Source organism: Gorilla gorilla, chromosome 2, assembly GCF_029281585.2.
Source record: "Gorilla gorilla gorilla isolate KB3781 chromosome 2, NHGRI_mGorGor1-v2.1_pri, whole genome shotgun sequence".
NCBI classification, from domain to species: Eukaryota; Metazoa; Chordata; class Mammalia; order Primates; family Hominidae; genus Gorilla; species Gorilla gorilla.
In genome coordinates this window covers 109,345,244-109,368,397 of record NC_086017.1, presented here as the reverse complement: position 1 = coordinate 109,368,397, position 23,154 = coordinate 109,345,244, and the positions used below count along the sequence as shown (strand labels likewise).

General features: G+C 37.8%; 3 protein-coding genes across 10 annotated transcripts in view; 2 read left to right on the top strand and 1 right to left on the bottom strand.

The window, feature by feature from the left end:
* CLDND1 (claudin domain containing 1) overlaps positions 1-23,154 on the top strand; it is a 49,499-nt gene that overhangs the window by 16,015 nt on the left and 10,330 nt on the right. The window contains exons 1-5 of one of the 8 annotated variants that reach the window (XM_063703949.1): positions 17,080-17,234; positions 18,379-18,429; positions 18,640-18,949; positions 21,084-21,194; positions 22,885-23,022. In XM_063703949.1, coding sequence (XP_063560019.1) covers positions 18,658-18,949; positions 21,084-21,194; positions 22,885-23,022 — 541 coding nt within the window. In that variant the 5' untranslated portion in view covers positions 17,080-17,234; positions 18,379-18,429; positions 18,640-18,657. Of the gene's footprint in view, positions 1-3,544; positions 3,568-8,012; positions 8,099-17,044; positions 17,235-17,262; positions 17,541-18,378; positions 18,430-18,639; positions 18,950-21,083; positions 21,195-22,884; positions 23,023-23,154 lie in introns of those variants that run through there. The other 7 variants (XM_019023819.3, XM_063703950.1, XM_063703952.1 and 4 more) reach the window with 7 other exon arrangements.
* On the bottom strand, positions 4,786-8,073 carry GPR15 (G protein-coupled receptor 15). The gene has a single exon (XM_004035960.5). It carries the CDS (start codon positions 8,071-8,073, stop codon positions 6,991-6,993), a length of 1,083 nt encoding a protein of 360 aa, XP_004036008.1. The 3' UTR covers positions 4,786-6,990.
* On the top strand, positions 8,109-16,991 carry LOC129532405 (large ribosomal subunit protein eL38-like). The gene has a single exon (XM_063703954.1). The coding sequence runs from the start codon at positions 14,808-14,810 to the stop codon at positions 14,994-14,996; it is 189 nt and encodes a 62-aa protein (XP_063560024.1). The 5' UTR covers positions 8,109-14,807; the 3' UTR covers positions 14,997-16,991.

Here is a 23,154-nt window from a genome sequence, read left to right as displayed (position 1 = left end):
AAAAAATAAGCAACTATGTGGATTCTAAACTCCATGAAAAACAAGTTCTGCTTCTACCTTTTTAACTCCTATACAGTCGAATAAAGTGATATACATATATCACTATATATATTTATTGTGAACAAATACAAATATATATACATATTTGTTCAACCTTTTTTTTTTTTTTTTTTGAGATGGAATTTCGCTCTTGTTGCCCAGGCTGGAGTGCAATGGTGTGATCTCAGCTCACTGCAACCTCCACCTCCTGGCTTCAAGCAATTCTCCTTCCTCAGCCTCCCGAGTAGCTGGGATTACAGGCATTTGGCACCATGCCCAGCTAATTTTGTATTTTTAGTAGAGACAGGGGGTTTCTCCTTGTTGGTCAGGCTGGTCTGGAACTCGCGGCCTCAGGTGATCCACCTGCCTTGGCCTCCCAAAATGCTGGGATTATAGGCGTGAGCCATCACTCCCCGCCTCAACTTTTTTTTTTTTTTTTTTTACATAGAGATGGGGTCTCACTATGTTGACCAGGCTGGTCTCAAACTCTTAGCCTCAAGTGATCCTCCCATCTCAGCCTCCCAAAGTACTGGGATTACAGGCCTGAGCCACTATGTCCAGCCATGTTCAACTCTTTAGTAGAAATTTCAATCCATTTATATGCTTTTTGTAATTGCTGATATATTTATGCATACGTATGCCATTTTATTTTGTGTTCTTTATTTACTATGCTTTTTCTTTGCTTTATTTTCTCCTTTCTTGTATTCTGTATTTTGTCAGTGGATAAAATAGTTATATTCATCTCAAGTACTTCAGTCTGAATATTAACAGCAACATTCAACAGATGCTTTTCAGCTGCAACGGTATACGGTATGTTTGTGTGTTTGTGTATGTGTATAAGAGAAAGAAAGAGGCTGGTGCAGTGGCTCATGCCTGTAATCCCAGAACTTTGGGAGGCCAAGGTGGGCGGATCACTTGAGGTCAGGAGTTTGAGACCAGCCTGGCCAAAATGGTGAAACTCCATATCTGCTAAAAATACCAAAAAAAAAAAAAAAAAAGGAGCCTAGCATAGTGGCGCATGCCTGTAATCCAGCTACTCGGGAGGCTGAGGCAGGAGAATCACTTGAACCCTGGAGGCGGAAGTTGCAGTGAGTCAAGATGGCACCTCTGCACTCCAACCTGGATGACAGAATGAGTGAGACTCCATCTCAAAAAAAAAAAAAAAGAGAAAAAAAGATATTTTGTGAATGTGTAACTGCAATATGCCTGTTTTAGAATCCACCAGTTACAATAAAAAGATTTAACAATTTTTATGGTTGTCATAGTGTATTGTGTACGATAGACATTTTGCATTTACAGTTTGATGTTTGAGATTTTGACTGAAACTCCACAGTTGTATGACATAAAAAGCAGACATTTAAACCACTGACCTATGAGGTTATGCGGAATGAGTCACTTAACTAGTGAGTCAGGCCAAACACTTAGGATAGATATCTCCTTTCAACTTTTCTTTTTATACATTTTGCAATAGCTCTGAAAATATTACAGTTTATTCAATTTGTATGAAGTAGATTATATGCTATATTGGAGTTGGCAAATTTAGGGATTTGTGAAGGTTTTACAATGGATGGTTATGAAATACAAAGGGTCTATATATACTCTGTAAGGAAAAGAGCAGTATTGCTTGCTGAAGACTTTGCCACAGATTTTTTTAAATTGAAAATAAAGTCTCCAGTCATATGTAATTTTTGATGCATAAAATTTTAATTTCTGAATAAACATCACAATAGTAGTTTATATCTCCTGTTTTGTATATAATTAAGAGCAAACGAAAGAGTGCATTTATAGTATACAGATCACAAATATGCTAGGCAGGAGCACTTTCTTGTTTTATTTTGAACTAATAGAAACACAGAAATAAAATATTTTAAATCAGAATTGATAGGGCCGGGCGCGGTGGCTCAAGCCTGTAATCCCAGCACTTTGGGAGGCCGAGGCGGGCGGATCACAAGGTCAGGAGACTGAGATCATCCTGGCTAACACGGTGAAACCCCGTCTCTACTAAAAATACAAAAAAAAATTAGCCGGGCGTGGTGGCGGGCTCCTGTAGTCCCAGCTGCTCGGGAGGCTGAGGCAGGAGAATGGCGTGAACCTGGGAGGCGGAGCTTGCAGGGAGCCGAGATCGCGCCACTGCACTCCAGCCTGGGCGACAGAGCAAGACTCCGTCTCAAAAAAAAAAAAAAAAAAAAAAAAAAAAAAAAAGAATTGATAGGACCTAGCAAGTAAAAATGTTAAATTTCCTATCAATGTTGACAAACATGAGATGCTCATAGATGATGTTTAACTCTAACATGGAAGTGTTAGAAAACTAGTTAATTATTACATATATTTAATTAGCAAATAAGAAAAATCACCGAATAATATCAAATTGATGAACATCCTTTACTAGGTTGGCAGATAATTTTAATAATAATGTGAATATTTTATCGTAGATCCTTAAGCATATGCAGCTAACTCAGAAAGTTTCATTGTAATTTGAAAGTACCTTTGGATCTTAGAAACTTGGTGCTTATGTATATAAACCAGAAATTTTTTAGTTTAATAATGTCTGCCCAACTAGCAGAATACTTTCCCCCTACTTTTAGATGAACAATGAACATTTTATGTAAATTTACATTTCACTACCATTTACCTTGTCATAAGAACCTTTATGAATAGTTTGATACTTTGGATATTTAAAGTAGGGTTTTTTTTTGTTTTGCATTTTGTTTTTAATGCTGTAGGTTTATCTTAGGATGCAATTTGCACTTGTCATATACGTTTAGGAAATATAGCTCTATTAAGGAAATGACAAAGATAGCAAGAACTAATGAGTGTAACTCACCCTAGGGTGGATTTTTACATTTGCAATATAAAATCAAGTCAGTGGCACAGTTGTTTTTCCCTGTACACTTATACGTAAAGTCTAGTCATAATCGTTTACTTCTAAAATTGATAAAAACAAAGAATATTGGCTCAAAAAAAAAAAGCTTTAATAACCGGCATTTGCAGGGGAAAATCCAATCAACATCAAACTCCGTGAAAGACAAAAGGAACTCGCAGTAGTCAGTAACTGTTCGCAAATATTTTGGTAGTTAAAATTACTCTCTTGCTTTTTCTCCTATGGCACCTCTTTCTCTAATGGGGCTGGAGCCATTATCTTGCTGGCAGGTTACACCAATGGTCTGGTTTTAGAAGCAAATTTGTGATTCTTTTAGTTTTGCTTTTATGAATGAGCTCTGTAGGAAAACAGGTTCTTTGTGGCATGCACATTTGACAAGTCATTTCTCTCTTCTGAGATCGCTAGGTAGAATAGAGAGTGATTTGAGGAGTCAAGATGAATCACAGAGGAAGATTTTTTTCCACTCACCTTACCACCATACTGTGCATTTATGCATCTATTTAAAAATTAACTTGTGACCCCTAGTAATGGTCGGTTCTCAGTCACGCACATAGCTTCCCTTTAAGACTGCTGTTAAAACTTTTCACTACAGAAGTGATTTTGACTTGTTAAGAGTGGACAGGTTAAGGGACTCCCAGGAATATCAGGTTAGTTTCAACCTTTCAATACAACCCAAATGGAGTAAATGTGTTTGGGACTATGTTTGCGACTATGCGTGTCTTGATTACATTTCTTTTAAAATTAATTATAAAGTATCAGACAACACATTACCTAGGATTTAATGGAGAGCTTTTCTGGGGTAAGTTTCAAAAAGTCATTTGAGAAATGCTTGAGAGATCACTATCCTTTTATATTTGTCATTTACATCCTCGCAGTAACTTTGGACTACTTATGCAAATGACAACAAATAATGTTAATCTGTAGTGATTTCCTTGTGTATTACTCTGAATTGTAAAAATTTTATTTTGTTTTCCTAACTGGATATAACTGGCAAGGCATGATTGTGTTAGGATGAAAGAGTAATTTTCTGGAAATTCTTGGCAATGTATTGATTCGTTCTTTAACGACATTAAATTATCACAAACTAGCCTTTAGGCTAGTTTAATTCAGGTAATAAAAATAATGAAAAGGTATAAATATGAGTGTGTGATTCTATGTATATCTGAATGTATATGTATATGTAGAATATCTACGTAAGTATAGAAATAGAAATTGTTCAAATTAAAAATGAAGAAATATTATTATTATTATTATTATTATTATTATTTTTGAGACAGAGTCTAGCACTGTCACCTGGGCTGGAGTGCAATGGTACAATCTTGGCTCACTGCAACCTCCATCTCCTGGGTTCAAGCGATTCTCTTGCCTCAGCCTCCTGAGTAGCTGGGATTATAGGTGCCTGCCACTATGCCCGACTAATTTTTTGTATTTTTAGTAGAGACGGGGTTTCACTGTGTTGGTCAGGCTGGTCTTGAACTCCTGACCTTGTGATCCACCTGCCTCGGCCTCCCAAAGTGCTAGGATTACAGGCGTGAGCCACTGCACCCAGCCTATGGTTTTAAAAATATGCAAAATGTCAGACAACTAATTTGTAATAAACTTTTTAATGCTATTATAATGTAAATTACATTTCATACCAGCAGAATTCATATATGACAAAATAACATGTGAACTTAATCAAGCTTTGAACTTTTTTCTATTAGAGTTATACTACCTATAAAATTATATCTATTTTTTCTTTCACAACTGGTACATTATGAATGTAAAATAAACTAAGATTTTATTAAAGCCTACAATTATTATATCTATTTAAAGTACTAAAAAACCAATAATACATATTTTTATTTGGTGTTATTTTAAATATTCTCAGCAAAATTAAAGTGAAGAAGTAGAAATAAAATCTCAATATTTTAAAAATGAGAATGATTAAGTATTATTTGATGTTAGTTTGAAAATTTGTAAGGAGTAGCCAATAATTAATAATAGAAATCAAATCACTTTATAAAGTAACTTTTTACTCCACATTTAAAACTTTATATTTATTATTTTTACAGTATCCTTGATAATTCTATAGACATAGATATTACCAACTACATTTAAGTATAAAAGATTAAAATGACCTTATTAGTGTCACAACATTAAGGGTGAAGCTAAAATTAATAGCACAGGTTTTCTGCTTTCCCAACCAATAACTTAGCCGATTGATTCAGCTATTTTTTAAAGGCAGTATTTTTCAAAGGCAGTAAGTTTCATGATTAGTAACAGTGCTTTTGCCGATTTGTTTTAAAGAAATGTGTGTCTTCTACCTTCTGTATTTTGTTTTTGTTTAACTTTTGGAGATCTATTCAATTGCATTGAATTTAGTTTTGAAGTTTTCCAAGAATATTTATTTGTTATTATTTACATGGTCTTTTTTTCTATAACCATAATAATTTACTAAAAGGTTATTAGAATTAGTATTAACATTAATATGTTGTTAGAAATTAATACAGTCCAGAAGAATACTTATGTAAGAAAATTATATTTTTATTTAATAACAGTTTAAGAAAAATTAACAAGTTAGCCAATTTATAAAACCAAAAACTGTATTTTCAGCTTCTAATTAGGCTACAAGGAGATGTCCGATATTTGAGGTTTCTCTTAATGTGAAAGATACATGAGATGAAATTAAATTGGCTAGTCTTTGAAAGGATTCTAAGTTTTTTCTGATTTTCAAATCTAATATTTAGAAGTAAAATGGTAATTCATTCAAGTCAACAGTGGAGGTAAAAACATAACCTGCTTTCCCTTGAATCAAAAGATGTTTACAATAGCATGCTTGCTGCTGCAGAGTCTTTTGTGGTTGCCACTAATTACATGTTTTTCACATCAAAGTCTTCAAAAGGAATATAGGTACAAATTGACTCAATAAATATTTATTGGGTAAAGGAATTCAAGAAGGTTTCTGGGTATGGAAAAAATATATATAAAATACTAGTGAGATCTTTGTTAGAGATTTTCTACTTCGGCTAAATACAGAGCAGCCTGTCTCCCTATATTACTGGATCTTATCTTGAAATTATAGGCACCAAGCAAATGATACTATAGGGAATGTGTAGCACTAACATTTTAATTAAAATACAAAATAATAATCTGCATCGGGGTACAGCTAAGCATTTTATGAGTTCCAATTATATTAGTAATAACATTTTCATTTGATAACTAGATAACTGGGTAATTAAAAACATGTAATTAAAGCAAAGTCAAATGCTAATTTATAAAGCCAATGAAAACAAAAGAGCATAGTAAAACCCCATTAAAAAGTAGTTGCTACACCATTATGAATGAGATATATTTTTATCAATATCTTATAAAGCAAATAGAGGTTGAATCCTGCTATATGCTTATGTGTTAAAATACTAGAAGACCATATGATAAAGTAAGTCCCAAATCATAAACACAATACGAAATCCCCATAAGTTTTTTTTTGCCAGTCCAAAGCCATTGTGAATAGGCATAGGATGAAGCACAATGTTGGAAGATGATGAAGAATCACGATACAAAGCTTTAAAGATTGAGGTCAGAATCTAGCTTAGTAACTCAGAAACAATTAATTGCACAGTGCAGGTATATTATATTTTTGTTACCTGCATTGTTACTGCATTTCTCATCAGATGAAAGTAGGCAGAATCATTTAAATGTAGTCCAATTGAGAGCCCAGTATGAAGGGTGGTGGGGATGAAGGTACCATGGTTTTTGAGAGAGGAAAGGCCCAAATGTGCATTAACAATCACGAAGAAAGGGACTGGTTCAAGCAGGAGTCTTTATCCAAGAGTTCAAGGACAGATGGGAATTGGATTTTGTCTGGTGGACTTGATTGGCAAGGGTCGAAGAAGGCTGCTCAGCTGAGAAAACAGCACATGGCCAAATTATATCCACAACACAGGGATTTTTCAGTCCTCTCTTTAAAAATGAACTCTTCCTTGCATCTATGAAGCAATGTGAATCCTATCATTAACACTTCTTTCTTTGTTGCTGACAAAAATTAACTCCTAAACCCACCAACAGAGCTTGAAATGTCACAGTTCCCTTTAGAGTGACACAGACCTCTTCCTCCTCCTGGCAAAATCTTCTGCATGAATGAAGGTGGAGAGAGCCTTAGTGAGGTGACTATCTGATGTCTCAGTGCTACTCCCAAAGTCATAGTTTTTCAGGCAAGGGCACAAGCAGTGGACAATGGCCCGGCGGATGTAGCTGTCGAAGATATAGTAAATGAAAGGGTTGACACAGCTGTTGGCAAATGCCAAGGGTCCACTCACCTCCATACCAAGCTGAAGAATGGCTGAGGGAAAATAGTGTTCTTGCCGCAACCCAGAGACAATGGCCAGGAACTTGAAAGTATTGAAGGGCAGCCAGGAGACAAGAAAGGCTGCCACGACAATAAAGATGATCTTTATAGATTTCTTCAGCTTTTTGTTGTGCTTTCCTGATTGCTGGTAATGGGCACACAGCTTCCTTGCAATGCAACAGTAGCAGGTCACAATGCTCAACAAAGGGACAAAAAAGGTGAAAATTAAGGCCACCAGGGACCATATGAGTTTAACTGGAGTTGCCTTTTTCTCTGCACAGTACGGCTTATCATCAATCAGCGTGAGCTCCCTGGACAGAAGAGTAGGCAACCCCAGCAGGCAGGAGATAAACCAGATGCTGGCACAGACTACATATGCACAGTCTGTCCTTCTGAATTTCCTGGATACGACTGGCCACACAATGGCCAGGTAGCGGTCAACACTCATGCAAGTGAGCAGGAGGACACTGCAGTGCATATTGACGGAGATCATGTAGGAGCTCCCTTTGCACAGGAAGGAGCCCGTCCTCCACAGTCCTAGAGATGCTTCTTTATCCACCCAGAGAGGCAATGTGACAAGAAAAATGAAGTCAGAGGCAGCCAGATTGATGATAAAGATGTCGATCAGTCTTCGGCTGCCGGGTTTGAAATGCAACGCTCCCATGAGAACAAGGTTCCCCAGCACTCCAGTCAGGAACACAGCTGTGTAAAAGACTGGAAGGAAGACAGAGGTGTAAGGAACATGGGAGTGGGTCTCCCTGATGTCAGAGTTTGGGCTCGTAGCATAGTAATAATCCAAATAAACTGAAGTTTCTTCTGGGTCCATCACCAAAGAGCAGATGCCAAATCTGGTGAGTTTACTTACATATGATGTTTTTGTATGAATTTTAGAAACCTCAAGGAAGCTTCTTTTATACAGTGCCTGCCTCTCTCTCTCTTTTTTCCCCTCCCTTTAAAGATCTTGGACAAACATGAAAGCCGAGATTAAAAAATGCAGTTTCTACCAATCCTCAGAAAGGGCACACAAGGAGCACCACTCTGATTGGTGTTGGTTGGTTGTGGTTGTGGTTTTTTTTATTTGCATTTGCTCGTGAAACTGAGGTGCTTTTTGAGTTCTTTTTTCAAGATATTCAATTTATTTCTTTAAGGCCAGTAATTAAGAAGTGAATTAACTTGATTTTTTCACTTCCTTTAAAGACCTCCTTTGCTTTTGACACTGAAATTTATTTTGATCTAGCCTTCTGTTTCACATAGAAGATATTGTTCTGCTTTTAGAATTGTAAGGCAATGATAATGTATTCTTTTTATTTACTTTGTTGGCGAACTAGGAAGAAAACTAGTCTTTCATTGTGTAAAGAGTGAATGAAAAGTTTCCCAAATCACACCAGTCTACAACTAGGTCAAACAACATGATTCCATTTAGGGCATGAGAGTCTCCCCATCTATGTGGCTCTTTAATTTGACATGTAATCAATCCTGTTTCATAAGTTTTTAAAAATCCCCCAAAGACTGGGGCCACGTTTTGTGCTCTTATTATTTTAAGTTTTCCACTACAACTTGCATAGCATCTTGCATATAGTTGGTGCTTTGGAAATAGTAGTTTATTAGGTTTGATTCAGAAAATTCTTTTTGTTATCCAGCATAACTAGTAGAAATGAATTCATTGGGGTCTAACTTCAGGTATTGTTGTTATTTATGTAACTTACAAACACAGGTTTAACAATCTCAAGTTGCTATTTTTACCCTCCTATCTGCTATTGTATTTTTTCTGTTAAGAGTTAACATCATTGATTAGGAGATTTTCTCCCTATTAACCCTCAAATACGCTTCATCAGACTCTGGATCCCCTCTGATCTTCTCTTCATTATACCACACCTGTGTAGCACTGATTTTTTTAGCTTTTGAGCCATGGCCTTCTGGTACCTCCACACATGAGTGAACATCACTTTTGGAATTGCTGATTGCCGATCTGGCAACAGATATACCTATAAGTGACATCGTAATGGAGGTGCCAGCATGGACACTATAAAAGGGAAGATTTTTTAGTACATTTAAAACACTTGGGGAACAGGCTAAAACAGAAAGAATTCTATCACATTTTTCTCTCCTATGTTTCCTTTTATATTATGATGACCATAGTAAAATATAACACATTTTGAAACGGACTCCATTTATTTCAGCTCTTTACTGGTCAAAGTGACTCAAGGCTCTCTTGCACTCTTCTTCTCTCCTATCTGATTTAATCTTCAGAATTCTAGTTTCAGGTTGATACTGCTATTCATAGAAAAATGTATGTTTGTAGATGAAAATATAGTCATTAAACATTTGAAGTCCTTTCTTAAGTTGTTTTTTCGTTTGTTTGTTTAATTTTTGAGACAGGGTCTCACTAGGGTCTCACTTTGTCACCCAGGCTGGAGTGCAGTGTCTTGGACACAGCTCACTGCGAGGCCCATGCAATCCTCCCACCCCAGCCTCCTGACTAGCTAAGACTACAGGCATGCACCACCATGCCCGACTAATTTTTGTATTCTTTGTAGAGACGGGTTTTCGCCATGTTGCCCAGGCTGGTCAGGAACTCCTGAGCTCGAGCAATCTACCCGCCTTGGCTTCCCAAAATGCTGGGATTACAGGCATGGGCCACCAAGCCTGGCCCTGCTGAATTGTTATTTCTTCAGTAATTAGTATATTAAAAAGAATCATCCTGCCGGTTGTACTTCCTCCTTCCCTCTTCCTCCTGATATGGTCTAGTGTCACCTGAGTCTTAGGCAAGTAAGCTGAGGTCAGGGAAGGATAAAGGCTCCTCTGACCTGGGACAGTCCCAGAAGTCACTCTGGAGTTGATTTGTGGGCCTGAGCCTGCCTTCTCCTGTGTCCCTGGCTGCTGTGCGCAATTCATTTAATTTCATGGAGGGCATATTCTTTACTAAATATAGACTACAGATCAGAGAAACTAATTAACCGCTTTGACATTTCTGGGACAGAAATCTTTCCCACTGGGTAAGCTTTAATTATTTAATAGAATAATTCATTCTGTCAAAAATTGAAGTAGGACAATATTTACTCAAAAAAGATTAATAGGGTAATATAGAATATTTAAACACATCATCTATATCTGTGTGCCTGTGTGTTAAAGTACTAATCATATATATTCTTTCAGTGTACTGAAATTTTAATATTAGAATTTTGTACCCTACAATCATGAGTTCTTTTGGCATTTGAGAAAATAAGGTTGATTCTGGGTCTACGGTTTTTCTTCTTTTTTTTAATCCTTTGATATGTCTCAAGAATTCAACATAAAGGTATTATAAAATGGAAAAAGAGTTCATGCTCATACTGTAGAGGAAAATATTTGGCTGCACATTCATTCTGTATCTCTTAAATTTTTTTTTTCAAATTTCAAAAGTTGCTGGACCGCTGATGTAAACTATCTCAAATCCAATTTCCTCAGCAAACTATTGAAGCAGTTGTAGATAAAATAGTTTGCTTTATCATATATGGCCACCTTGAAGTATGATATTTAATGGTAGAATGTTACAATGTGAGAATACCCACCGTGGATCAACAGCATCTTTGTACCCAAATCAGAAAACAAATTAAATGTTTTAAGCCAAAAACGGTCACATAGCATAGTGCCGGTCTTTTAGTACCTCAGAGTACAATGCTAGTACAAGACAGAATCCACAATAAAGCTGGCTAAAGCGGGGTTGTAAATAAGCTGGTGCAACGGTCAATTTTAGGACTTTGAGTTTTCTTTAAAATAAACATGAAGATACTAACAATAAAACAGAAACCTACACATAGATCAAAACTCAAAAGCAACACTGGGTTCCATAAACATATGAAAAGTCAATGTAAACAGAATGATGGCAAAAAAAAAAAAAAGAATAAGATGTAAGTATTAGTAACTGAATTAGAGCATATATGCCACCTCTTTGGAATTTTTTTTCTCAGAAAATAACACTCAACTTTCCTCCCTGACTCCTGGCAGAAATAACTGCTTCTTCCTTTGTATTTCCTAAGAACTTTACTGGTTACAAAGTACTTGTCTCTTTTCACACTGTTAGTTGTCTTTGTATCTGACCCCTGGAGCTGATAATGAGCAACCTGAAGACAGAGTCCATTCATTATCTCTGGACTGGCCTCTAGCATACAGAAGTTACCCAACTAAAGTTCTTTTAGGACTCTTAAAGCCGTTGTTTTGAACCTGTGGATACCAGATCGTATTACCCAGATTAGAGTCATCAGGGACACCTGCTGAGCTGTAGATTGCCAGACCCTATTCTAGATGTCTTCAGTCAGAATCACTGGAGAAGAAGTCTAGGACTTTATATTTAACAAGCATTTGAGGTGATTCTTATACACACTAAAGTTTAGAATCACTGTTCTAATTTATATAAGTTAACCAACATTATATATTATGCTTTGTTATTATTTTGACTAATTTTTAAAAAAGACTTAAAAGTTACCTCAGAATTTGAAATTTGTGGAAGTCTTTTAGTCTGAATATCACAAAATTTGAGGAATTAATTTAGATTTCTAGGCCCTGCTTATTCTATGTTCCAATTCCTCAGTTATGCTCAGAACTGGTTCAGGTGTTGAAGATGAAGACAGAGAAAGGTTTTCTCTACTGAAACGTCTGCTCGTGTGAATCCATTATTATTTGCTGTGGCTTGCAGCCTCTGCTTCACAAGCAGGCTGAAGATTTAATAATAGAGCCACCCCAATTAGGCTTATTGAACTTATGATTATATTACTTCGGCCTCTTCCCTGTCAACCACCGTATCAGGTGGAGACTCATCAGATTACATGCATATAGCACAGAAGAAAGAAATCCCTGGATACGAAGCCTTTGATTCACACATGCTCTGCTGATATGTCCCAGAATAAATGGCAAAGAGCATGAAGCAACTAATTATTTCTCATTAATCTCATCAGTCAAACGGTGTCATTATATATTCACTTGTTAGATACATTATCTTGTCCATTTCTTAAAGTGCAAAGTCAAATAGTTAAGTTTAAGAAAAACGATTATACTGTTTATACTCTAGGAGTTTATTTTTATTTTTAAATTCTCAGTTACTTGGAGAATTTAGTACTATATAATGTAATATCACATCATGCCAAATTAAGTGGCATGTATTCACTATTATGAGGGCCCCCCACTTAATTTACTGGGTTATTTCCATTGGTAGCTAATATATAGATAGAAATGATGTTACTATTCTAGGAATATATACTTTAGATTTCTTTGAAATAGTAGATTTAATCTGAATTTAGGTTGTGCATAACAAAAATTATGTTTATTTATGTTGGTGTCCTTGGCATCCAGCAGAGTGTCTGGCAAGCAATAGATGGTCAATAAATGATTATAGATCTGGGATGAATCATGCTTGAATTTTGAGTTATTTCCGCAGAGTAGGGACTTTTCACAAACTTCTTAGACAGCTTCCATTTTCTATTCAATCCTGGGATCTTTGTCACATCATAAACTAATATGAAGAGATGTTTCTAAGTTAATGCAGCATATTTTTTGTCAACTTATGCTAATGTTTTCATTTGGTACATCTTGTTGAATCAGAAGCAACTTGCAAACCAATAAATGTAAAAAATATCATTATCATGGCCTCATAATAAGTATGACGGATAGTGATGAGAAGAGGACTCTCTCAATGAAGACTCTTAAGTTTTTTAATAATTAAATTAATTGATTATATTAGTTTCTTATCTGCAATAAGATTTTTTTTGAAAAGTTATTTTTGGGAGGCCCACAATTCATACTCATAACTCTATACTAATAAGTATCAATTAGAAGAAATCAGAAAAGTTTCGTTCTGTAATTTTACCTTCATAATTACTGTTAATCTTTGAAATAGCAAGGGCTGTTTTTCGGTATCTTTTCTAATCAGAATGCACATAGTCTTCCTCCTTTTCCTTTGCAATCTACATTTGCCACTATCTCTGCTTCTAGTACATTGCCTAGGCTTGAGGTATAGGGTATATAAATTCTGCAATGAAACTCTAATGCTGTGGATCTATGAAAAACCGTATTTTGTAGTTGCATTATTCTTCTTCCAGTAGAATTATAAACTGTAAAATTTTAGAGCTTCAAGCGGTGTTAATGATCATTAGTACAACTGTTTTACTAATGAGGACCCTAGGGTCCAGAAAGGGGGGTCATTAACCAAAGATCCATTGATAATTTTTAAATAAAGGATAATTTAAACTTAAACTTCTCATTTACATATGGCTCATTCACTGTCTTTCACAAGCATGGGCATCTAAAAATTATAGTTTTTTACTATATGTGGCACTTTACAGGAATTACTAAAAAAAAAAAAGGAGACATTTTAGATGCACTTTTCTATTTGCCTTGATCTTGATTCTGTTATTGTTCTACAGTGAATGGGTGCAAGGAAATTCAAAGACAGGTACATTTTTAAAAATGGTTTTTGGTTGGAACCCAGAATTGTACATATTCCCATTTTTTTTCCTTTCTGAACTCCAAAGTTCACAAGGAAAACAACCAGGAAAAAAAATTACATGAAAAAACATAATGTAAATATATCTTATAATGTAGATATAACTTTTAATTCCTAAAAATGTGCAATTAAAAATAAAATATTAAATGTATTGGGGAATTTAGTATTGATGGAAATTCTAGTGTGAAGGGTTGTTTCATAAGTACATAATAAAAACAAGTTACAACATCTGAGTATCTAGATTTTCAGTTATCAGTTTTATTTTAAATGTGCTATAACTATAATACTTTCCGGTTGAAACTAGAACCATCTTTAACAAGTTAAGCTAGATGTCTCATTTAACTTCGCTTTTAAACCTAAATTCCATAATCTCTACATGGTTGCACAAAATTATCTTTCATATTTGTGAAAATATGAGGCTAGCTACCGTTTCTCAAACAGCAGAGTAAGAAGCAGAAGTAGAAATTTAGCTCCATTAATTAATTAAGGATTTATTTTACCTACTCATACAACAAGCAAGCATAAATAGAAATTAGGAAACACCAAAGATGCAGAGATAAACCAGAAATACGGTTGTGTTGTTGGTGAAACTGGGTGTGAAGAGGCCGTTCAGGTCCTCTCTCAGGATGATCAAAACCACAAACACGTAGACACCTCCAGGTTCACACTAGGTTGGTCAGTGAAATGCGTCCTGAGTGTTTTCTAGGCATTCTCAAAACTTGAAGGGTGCAAGTGTCATCCTCCTTTGCAGGTCTTCCCAGAAACATCCACCTCCTGAGTCATGGCGACTTGTGTATGATACGATCCCAGGCCTGGGAATCTCCTGAGAAGGGTTAAACAGGGATGCCCAAAATACTAGCCCTGGCAAATCTTTCCTAGTCATTTGGTGGTTAGTCCAGAGCTTCTCAAACCTGCTGAAGCGAGCAGGAACACCTCTCTCTATAAATGGCTTATCTCCATTTAGGGGTAGCCTCTAGGGTTAATCCAGGAGCTTTAAAAGCTGTCTGTCTTTTTCCGTCCTGTTTTTCCCGGTCGCCGCTCGCTGTCCCGGTCCGCGCCTGCTCCCTGTGTGCCTTGTCGCCATGCCTCCGAAAATTGAGGAAATCAAGGACTTTCTGTTCACAGCCCGACGAAAGGATGCTATATCTGTCAAGATCAAGAAAAATAAGGACAATGTGAAGTTTAAAGTTCGATGCAGCAGATATCTTTATACCCTGGTCATCAGTGACAAAGAGAAGGCAGAGAAACTGAAGCCAGTCCCTGCCTCCTAGTTTGGTAGTGAAGGAGTTGAAATGAACCAGCCACACTGATTTGAACTGTATTAGAATACAAAAAAAAAAAAAAAAAAAAAAAGACTGTTCTCACTAAGCTTAGTCAAATATTATATTCAACAAATATTTGCAAATACTAATAACTTAATGATTCTTTCCTAAACCTCAGGTCCTGTGCTGGGCGTTTTATATGTTTTTCTCAATCTTCACAATGATCATGTGGGATAGATGCTACTGTCAACATCCATATTTTGGAGAAAAGACAACCCAGACTTAAAGAAGGTTAATTCTCCAAAGTCACAAAACGAGTATATTCAAGTGTGTTACCATGGTAGTCAGTTACTCTAATATCCAAGTTTGCTACCAAGTCAGTTACTCTCTCTAGTTCCTTTATCTGTAGACTGAAGTTGTTTCTTCTCTCTCCTTTAAACTTCTCTTTTGCCTGGTTTACTGACCACATGATCTCAGTGGAGAGGTAAATCTGAAAGTGGGGAATTTCTTTTTGAGGCAGAGTCTTGTTCTGTCGCCCAGGCTGGAGTGCAGTGGCGTGATCTTGGCTCACTGCAAGCTCCGCCTCCCGGGTTCATGCCATTCTCCTGCCTCAGCCTCCCAAGTAGCTGGGACCACAAGCGCCCACCAACACGCCTGGCTAATTTTTTTGTATTTTTAGTAGAGACGGGGTTTCACCGTGTTAGCCAGGGTGGTCTCGATCTCCCGACCTCGTGATCTGCCGCCTCGGCCTCCCAAAGTGCTGGGATTACAGGCGTGAGCCACCACGCCCGGCGGAAAATAGGGGATTTCTAATGAAGGCCAATGGATGAAGACATTTCCTGGAGTATAAGGGCATTTATGTGTCTTACTACACATTGACAATTTGCCTGTGCCTCTCCGCCACTTTCTCTAGTTGGTGCCTCTGACAAATTTTTTTTGATTATATGCTGTATATGAAAATCCAGAGTCATGTTTGAATATATTTGGCTACTACCTTACTATGTGCTGCATATGAACATCAGTTTCACCCACTCAGGTCAAAGAAATGTAACTACAGATAGAGAAACATATCATGCCTTTAATCTGTCAAAGTGGTAGAAATTTAATATCAACCTGAAGCTCCCATCTTTCTCCTGTGCTAAATTACAAGGCATTAGGGGACAGAGTGGGGGTTTGAGAGCCCCTCTGGTCCTTGAGTCAGCTTTCTCTGTCGGTTACTGTTGAGAAATCCACCATTTGCTGGTCCCAGGCCACGTTAATAGTTCCACTCATGTTATTGTTAAGATGTCCCTGCTTCCTGTCCATGAATTGCTGTGTTAAACCTGAGGGTTCAGAATCATTGTTGCCCCTGTGCCACACATCATCTGCAATCTCCAATGCTGTCCATGACCTTATCTGCTTGAGTGATGTTCCCCAAATTTCAGTCTTTTTCCTACTATACCCACAATTTTTTATTCATTTTTTGACATATCCGGTATCCTCAGTATTATTAACTTAATAGTTTTTAAATTAAATGAAAAGAATTTAAAAGGAACAACATTGCTGCAATAGAAAACTAGTATCACTTGTCATAAAAAGAAGGCAGTTACAAACACATTTTATGAAACCCAAATAATGTCGTTACATTCTTGATGGATACTGTCTGCCAGGTCACATACTTCTTAGCCTAAACTTATGCAATAAAACCAGAGGGATGCTCTGCTCCAATGGGAGGGATTCTGGGAGAGGGAAATAAAATGGGTCAACGTTTCACAAGTAGAATCCCATTTTTGTTCATTTATACTTAGATCTAGAGGCAGGGTGGTGTGATAGGGAAAGCACAGGCCTAAAAGTCAGACCTAAGTTATACAAGTCACGGTCATTGACTCGAGATGACCGGAAACAGGCCCTCTTTACTTTCTGGACCATTCTCCCTTCCTCCCTAAAATGCAAGAATCCAACAGCCTAGACTTCCCTTCTGCGTACCGGCTTGCCTTGAGGAGCTGAACTACATCTCCCACAATGCGCCGCGCGCGGCGCCAGGAATGCCTATCGCCGCCTCAGACAGCTTTCAGTCTATCCCTCCTACAACTCCCACAAGGCCCCTCGGCCCCGGGCCGCGGCCCGGCCCGGAGTGGGGGCGGGCGGAGGCGCGGGAGTTATGGAGGGGGCGGGCTCTGCAGGGAAGTGCGTCAGAGGAGGCGCGGGGAGAGTAGGGTGCTGTGGTCTGAGCTAGAGGGTGAAGCTGGCGGAGCAGGAGGATGGGCGGTGAGTGAGCTGACCTGCGTCGCCGGGCAGGGGTCGCGTCGCGGTTCCATGTTCCCGGCGGTTTGAAGAGGGGCCCCCTTCCCGGGCGTGGTCGGGCTGGGCGGGTTCCGAGCGGCGGATTTGTCCCAGGGCCGAGCCCTCTAGGGCGGGGCCTGGTCGGGTACCGGGGGACCCTGGCCCGGGGCCGAGCACGGCTGCCCCGCCTCAGCCCTGGCCTTCTCCGGCCCCGCCGTGAGGCCCGGGAGGTGACTGCTGCAGGCGTCCGGCTTGGACGAACCGCCGTTCCCAGTGCTGGGACCCTTTAAGGTCATTTGAGAGCACCAGGATGAAGGGGGGATTTTTAAAAAATCAAAATACAAATCCAACTTTTTGAGTTATCGTTGTCATTGCCCTTATCTTTCCTGAGTCACTTCCCATTTTCCAAACTCAGCAACCCCAGTTTGCGAGTCTGTTTTCATGCACCTTTGTAAGGTGTTTGGTGCGGTCACGGTGTATACTTGCCGTGTAGTATTTGACTCAGCGCGATCCGCCTTGAGTCATTTTACCGCGGCCATTTACTACTGCCGTTGAGCCCTGTCCACGCCTTGGGAGTGTTGATATGTTGAGAGTTTTCTGTCTGGCTGAGGAGGGATCATTTAGTTTTTGCGGACGTATGTTGCACTTAGGATTTAGGGAGAGAGCAAGATTTCTGTTGAGGAGGTTCAGAAGTATAAGGAATCGGGAGAGTAGATAGGAGTGAAGCATTTGGCAGCGTAAAGAAGCTTGGCTTAGCTTTAATGGATTAGGGAGAGATTGCTATCTAGCATTATTACATGTTATTGTTCTCTTTGCTATTTTATACACCTAGAACAACCTTTCCCTCGGGGTTAACAAACATCTTCAACTCTGTTTTCCGTATCGCTCCTGACTCTTACCTTTGTTTTAGGAGGCTTCCCTCTTCAGAGGAAACTGGGAGAAGCCAATTTCCACTGCTTCTTTTTCCTGTGCCTTTTTAACACTCAAACCCAGAACACTTAATCCTCTGCAGCTCGTGCAAAAATTCAGTCTGTAATTTAAAATGTGTGCACGGTACACTGCTGACCATGGGCATGTTTATTGTTTGTATCTGTAATGTGTATGTCCATTTCAGTGTTGTCTGTTTTAGTATGCAGGTGATAGACTAGAGAACAAGACCTCTGTCTCCGTAGCATCCTGGGTATGTGAGCATTCAATAAGTACTTTTATGAGAATGAGTTTTTTTTTAAGCTTAATTAAAAACATGCTTGCTTTCTAAAAAAAATTCTTAATGGTTATATGTACGAAGGGATGGGGAATTGGGTAAAGGGTGCTTTTGGAATAATTCAAAATAATCTTTCTTATTTGTCCGTAAAGTCTAACTTATCTTCTTTCTTCAACTTTTAAACAGAGCAGTCTGAATGCCAGAATGGATAACCGTTTTGCTACAGCATTTGTAATTGCTTGTGTGCTTAGCCTCATTTCCACCATCTACATGGCAGCCTCCATTGGCACAGACTTCTGGTATGAATATCGAAGTCCAGTTCAAGAAAATTCCAGTGATTTGAATAAAAGCATCTGGGATGAATTCATTAGTGATGAGGCAGATGAAAAGACTTATAATGATGCACTTTTTCGATACAATGGCACAGTGGGATTGTGGAGACGGTGTATCACCATACCCAAAAACATGCATTGGTATAGCCCACCAGAAAGGACAGGTATTTCTCTTATTTTAACTTCTGTCTTCTTCACCTGGTTAATAATTGACAAAACGACGTAATGATTGCCCAATTACATGTAAGCAGGTTTGTTGGTTCTCTCTCTCCTTAAAGAAGTAAATCGTGTATCTTCTCTTTCTACCGCCTTCTCTCCCCAACTTCTTTGCATTACCATGGTACTCATCAATATTGGTTGGATGAGGAACTTTTCTTATCTTGGGAAAGCCTTAATGGCTTTTTTTTTCTTATTTACTCACTCATTAAAATACTTTTCATTACTCTAACACATGTTATAAAGAAATAGTTGGAAAAGTACATCGAAAGACTTTTAAAAATATTTGGTAACTACTAAAAGGACTACCATCGAAAATCAACTCAACAAATTGTCCTTTTATGGGTTAGCTGTATTATAATACATACCTATCATTTGCCCCTGTGTCTTAGAGGATATAATTTGACCAGCTCTGCATTTAATCTGTGTAATTATGAGACTGTTTTACAACAGTCTTGATGCAGAGTTGGTAGGTTAAGAAATTTGTATTACAGAAGTTAAAAAAAAAAAACAAAAACTAGATTTTTAGGTTTATTTTGCAGGCATTCTTATTTAACACTTAAAGATTTTAATTTCCAGTTATTAAAATGGTAGCTTTAGAACTCTTTGTAAGGAACAACTTTACAGTTTATTTATGACTACTTCTGTTGGCCCCTTAGTGGGGAAGCATTGTATTCAAATCATAGCAGGACAGGCTTGAGTTATGATATATCAAAAGGATGATAATATGTCACTGTGTCTGGAAAAAAAGATAATTTGGAAGGAAAGGAGAGAAAGTTGGTTAAAATTCATTGTAAAATGTTCAGTTTGACTCATGAGGTTACAGGAGCACTTGATATTGAAATTGGAGTTGGAATTGGAGTGTTACCATTTAGTCATTCATTAAACAAATAATTTATTGCATGTCTCCATGTTCCAGGGCCTCTTAGCTGGGAGAACATCAGGAAAGAACAAAATCCTTACTCCTGGGGAGCTAGCATTCTAATAAAGGATGACAGGCAGTGAACAGAATATAACAGTATAAACAGAATAAATGATTATTTAGTATGTTAAAAGATGACATGTGCTATGGCAAAATAGAACACAAAAGGGATTTGGAAATATGTGGGAAAAGGAATATTGGTGGCCATAGGTTATGATTTTCAATAGGAAACTTAAAGTAGGTCTCATTGAGAAGACACCACTTGAGTAAAGAATGTAGTTAAAGACTAGACAAAAGAGTTGGCCATATGGGTAAATGGGGAGGAAGTCATTTAGGTTGGAAAGGACATCTACTGCAAAGGCTCTATGGCAGGAGCATGCCTGAAATATTCAAGGACCAGTAAGGAAGCCACTGGGCTGGAATGGAGGGAGAGATGGGAAGTTGGGTATGCTGTTAAAGACCTATTTTGGGAGTGGGACTGGGGCAAATCCTGGAGGACTCTAGGCAGAATGAGAACTTTGGTGTTGACTCCAAATACAGTGCTGAGCCATGATCTGGTCACCCTGGCTGTTGTGAGAACAGAGGCAGCAGACAAAGGTGGAAACTAGAAGACTATGGTTAGGAGGCTATAGAAGTAATTCAGGTTAAGTGATGATTATGACTCACACCAGAATGGTAGCACTGAGCAGCAGCTGGATTCTGGACATAGTTTGAAGGAAGAATTCCTGGGATTTCCTGATGGAGTGTAAATGTACAAGAATTACTCTAAAGTTTCTGGTCTGAGGAACTGGAAGTATGGATTTGGCATTCCCTGAGATGGGGATATGGTTGGTAAAGCACGGTTGCATGAGAAGATCAACATTCCTATTTATTTCGGTCTTTGTTCCCTCCCCTTCTTTCTAGGCTTTCTACATAGCTATTCTGCCATTCATTTTACTGCTTCCACTTTATTTTTCTTCCTTGTGCCTATGTCTTCAGCCTGCCACTGAGAACCAGTGGCATCCATTGGACATCTATGAAACCTGTGTGTCAGTCAGGGCCAGAGAAGTTGCTGACCCCTCTGGAAACATCCTTTACTTTTTACTTCAGAGAATAATTACTGAAAGAGATTTTTGTTAAATGTTTATAATTAAAACAACAGGCAATTGTTCTTGTTCCAGAGTCATTTGATGTGGTCACAAAATGTGTGAGTTTCACACTAACTGAGCAGTTCATGGAGAAATTTGTTGATCCCGGAAACCACAATAGCGGGATTGATCTCCTTAGGACCTGTGAGTACTTTGATTTCACCAGGACAGTTGGGGGAACAAAGATAATTTTATTTGTCTCTTTTTGGACTATGTTTTTGGAATAAGATGAGTTAGTAGATTGTGCCAACGTGAGATAAAATCTCTAACAGTATCCAGTGAACTCTATTCTGTTGATATTTTAGCAGGTAGATACATGCTTACCAAATTTCAAATGATTTGAAGTTGACAGGGCCAACTACTTCATTGGATGATGGGATCTAGACCTTCAAAAGATGTTATTAATGGGCCCATTTAATAAAAGGAAATTTAGTTGGGATAACTTATACATTTCTATATTTGAATTAAACACTTTTCCACTGCTTGAGTTCAGATAAGTATATGTGAAAAAAGTTTACTGCAAGCTCTAAATGAGTCAGTGAGTTGTCAGGCATGTCAAAAGTGTTTATCCAGTCTTAGGTGATAGTAACAAAAGGGTAGATGTCAAAAAAGATGAAAGTATTTATTAGGAACAGCCTATTCCTTGATGGTCAGGCAGCCCATGAAATACTGTCTTCAGATTTGAGCCTCAGTTTTCAGGGCTATAGGGACTTGCCCAGAAGAATGACCATGTTGTAAGAGAAAAGGTTGAGTAAGAGGTAGGTATTCAGTTTTATAAAGAGAATGTGTAGCAAGCAGTTTATTACTAGGAGAGTTTGAAAGAAAGTAAGTTAGAAAAACACTTACGAAGTTCCAGAAAGCAAAACCAGCACCAAAAGGTGTAAAGTTTGGTCAAGATTGATAAGAATGCATTTCTAATAATGAATATTATTGGAAAATGGAATGGCATGTTTTGTGAGGTCATCAGGTTTCCTTCCCATGTTGATGAGAGATTTATGATAATTAAAACTACCTTTAGATTCTCTGCTTTGTGCTTTATGTATATTCTTCAACAGTCCTATAAGACAGGTAATTTATAATTACTATTAATTTACTTGTTGTTACTGCCTTTAGATCCTATAAAGACCTAGATATTGTTGGTAGGTAGAGTCAGACTGATTTTTATATCAAATCCTGGCTCTACCACTTACTGTGTTATTTTTACAAGTTATTTATGACTCTTGCCTCAGTTTCGTTAATTACAAAATGGAATTAATAATAATACAGCTGTAGCTATGGGGGATTGGATTCAGGACCTCCTGCTAATTCCAAGGTTGCTAAAGTACCTTATATAAAATGGCATAATATTAGCATATAACCTACACAATCCTTCTGTATACTTTAAATCATCTTTAGATTGCTTATAATACCCAACACAATATAAATGCTATGTAAATAGTTGTTATATTGTATATTTGTAAATTTGTATCATTTTTTTTTCTGAATATTTTTAACTCTTGGTTAGTTGAATCTGCGGATGTGAAACCTGCAGATATGGAGGGCTGACTGTACCTACTTTCTAGGGTTTTTGGGAGGATTAATACAGAAAATGTGTAGACAAACATAGCATGGAACATAGTGAACCCTCAGTAATTGCTACTACCTGTTAGTGTCCTTTTATCAGGACAAGAGTAGCATCCTTTTGAATAATGTGCTTTAGAAAAGAGGCCTCAATGTTAAAATACTTTCACACTTTTTGAGAAAAGATCTAATTAGAATATGAAAGAAATTGCCATTGCGGGGAAAATGGTCTGAAATCACGGTAACATTTCTTTTCTCTCTTTTTAAAAATCAGATCTTTGGCGTTGCCAGTTCCTTTTACCTTTTGTGAGTTTAGGTTTGATGTGCTTTGGGGCTTTGATCGGACTTTGTGCTTGCATTTGCCGAAGCTTATATCCCACCATTGCCACGGGCATTCTCCATCTCCTTGCAGGTAGGTTTTGTCATCATACTTACCTTTTAGCTTCTTCCTGTCTCTTTAGGGACCAAAGAGTTATAAATCTGAAATGTTCACGTATTAACTGCCCTGTCACGTTGCCTGAAAAGCTCTTCACTGTGCTTTTAC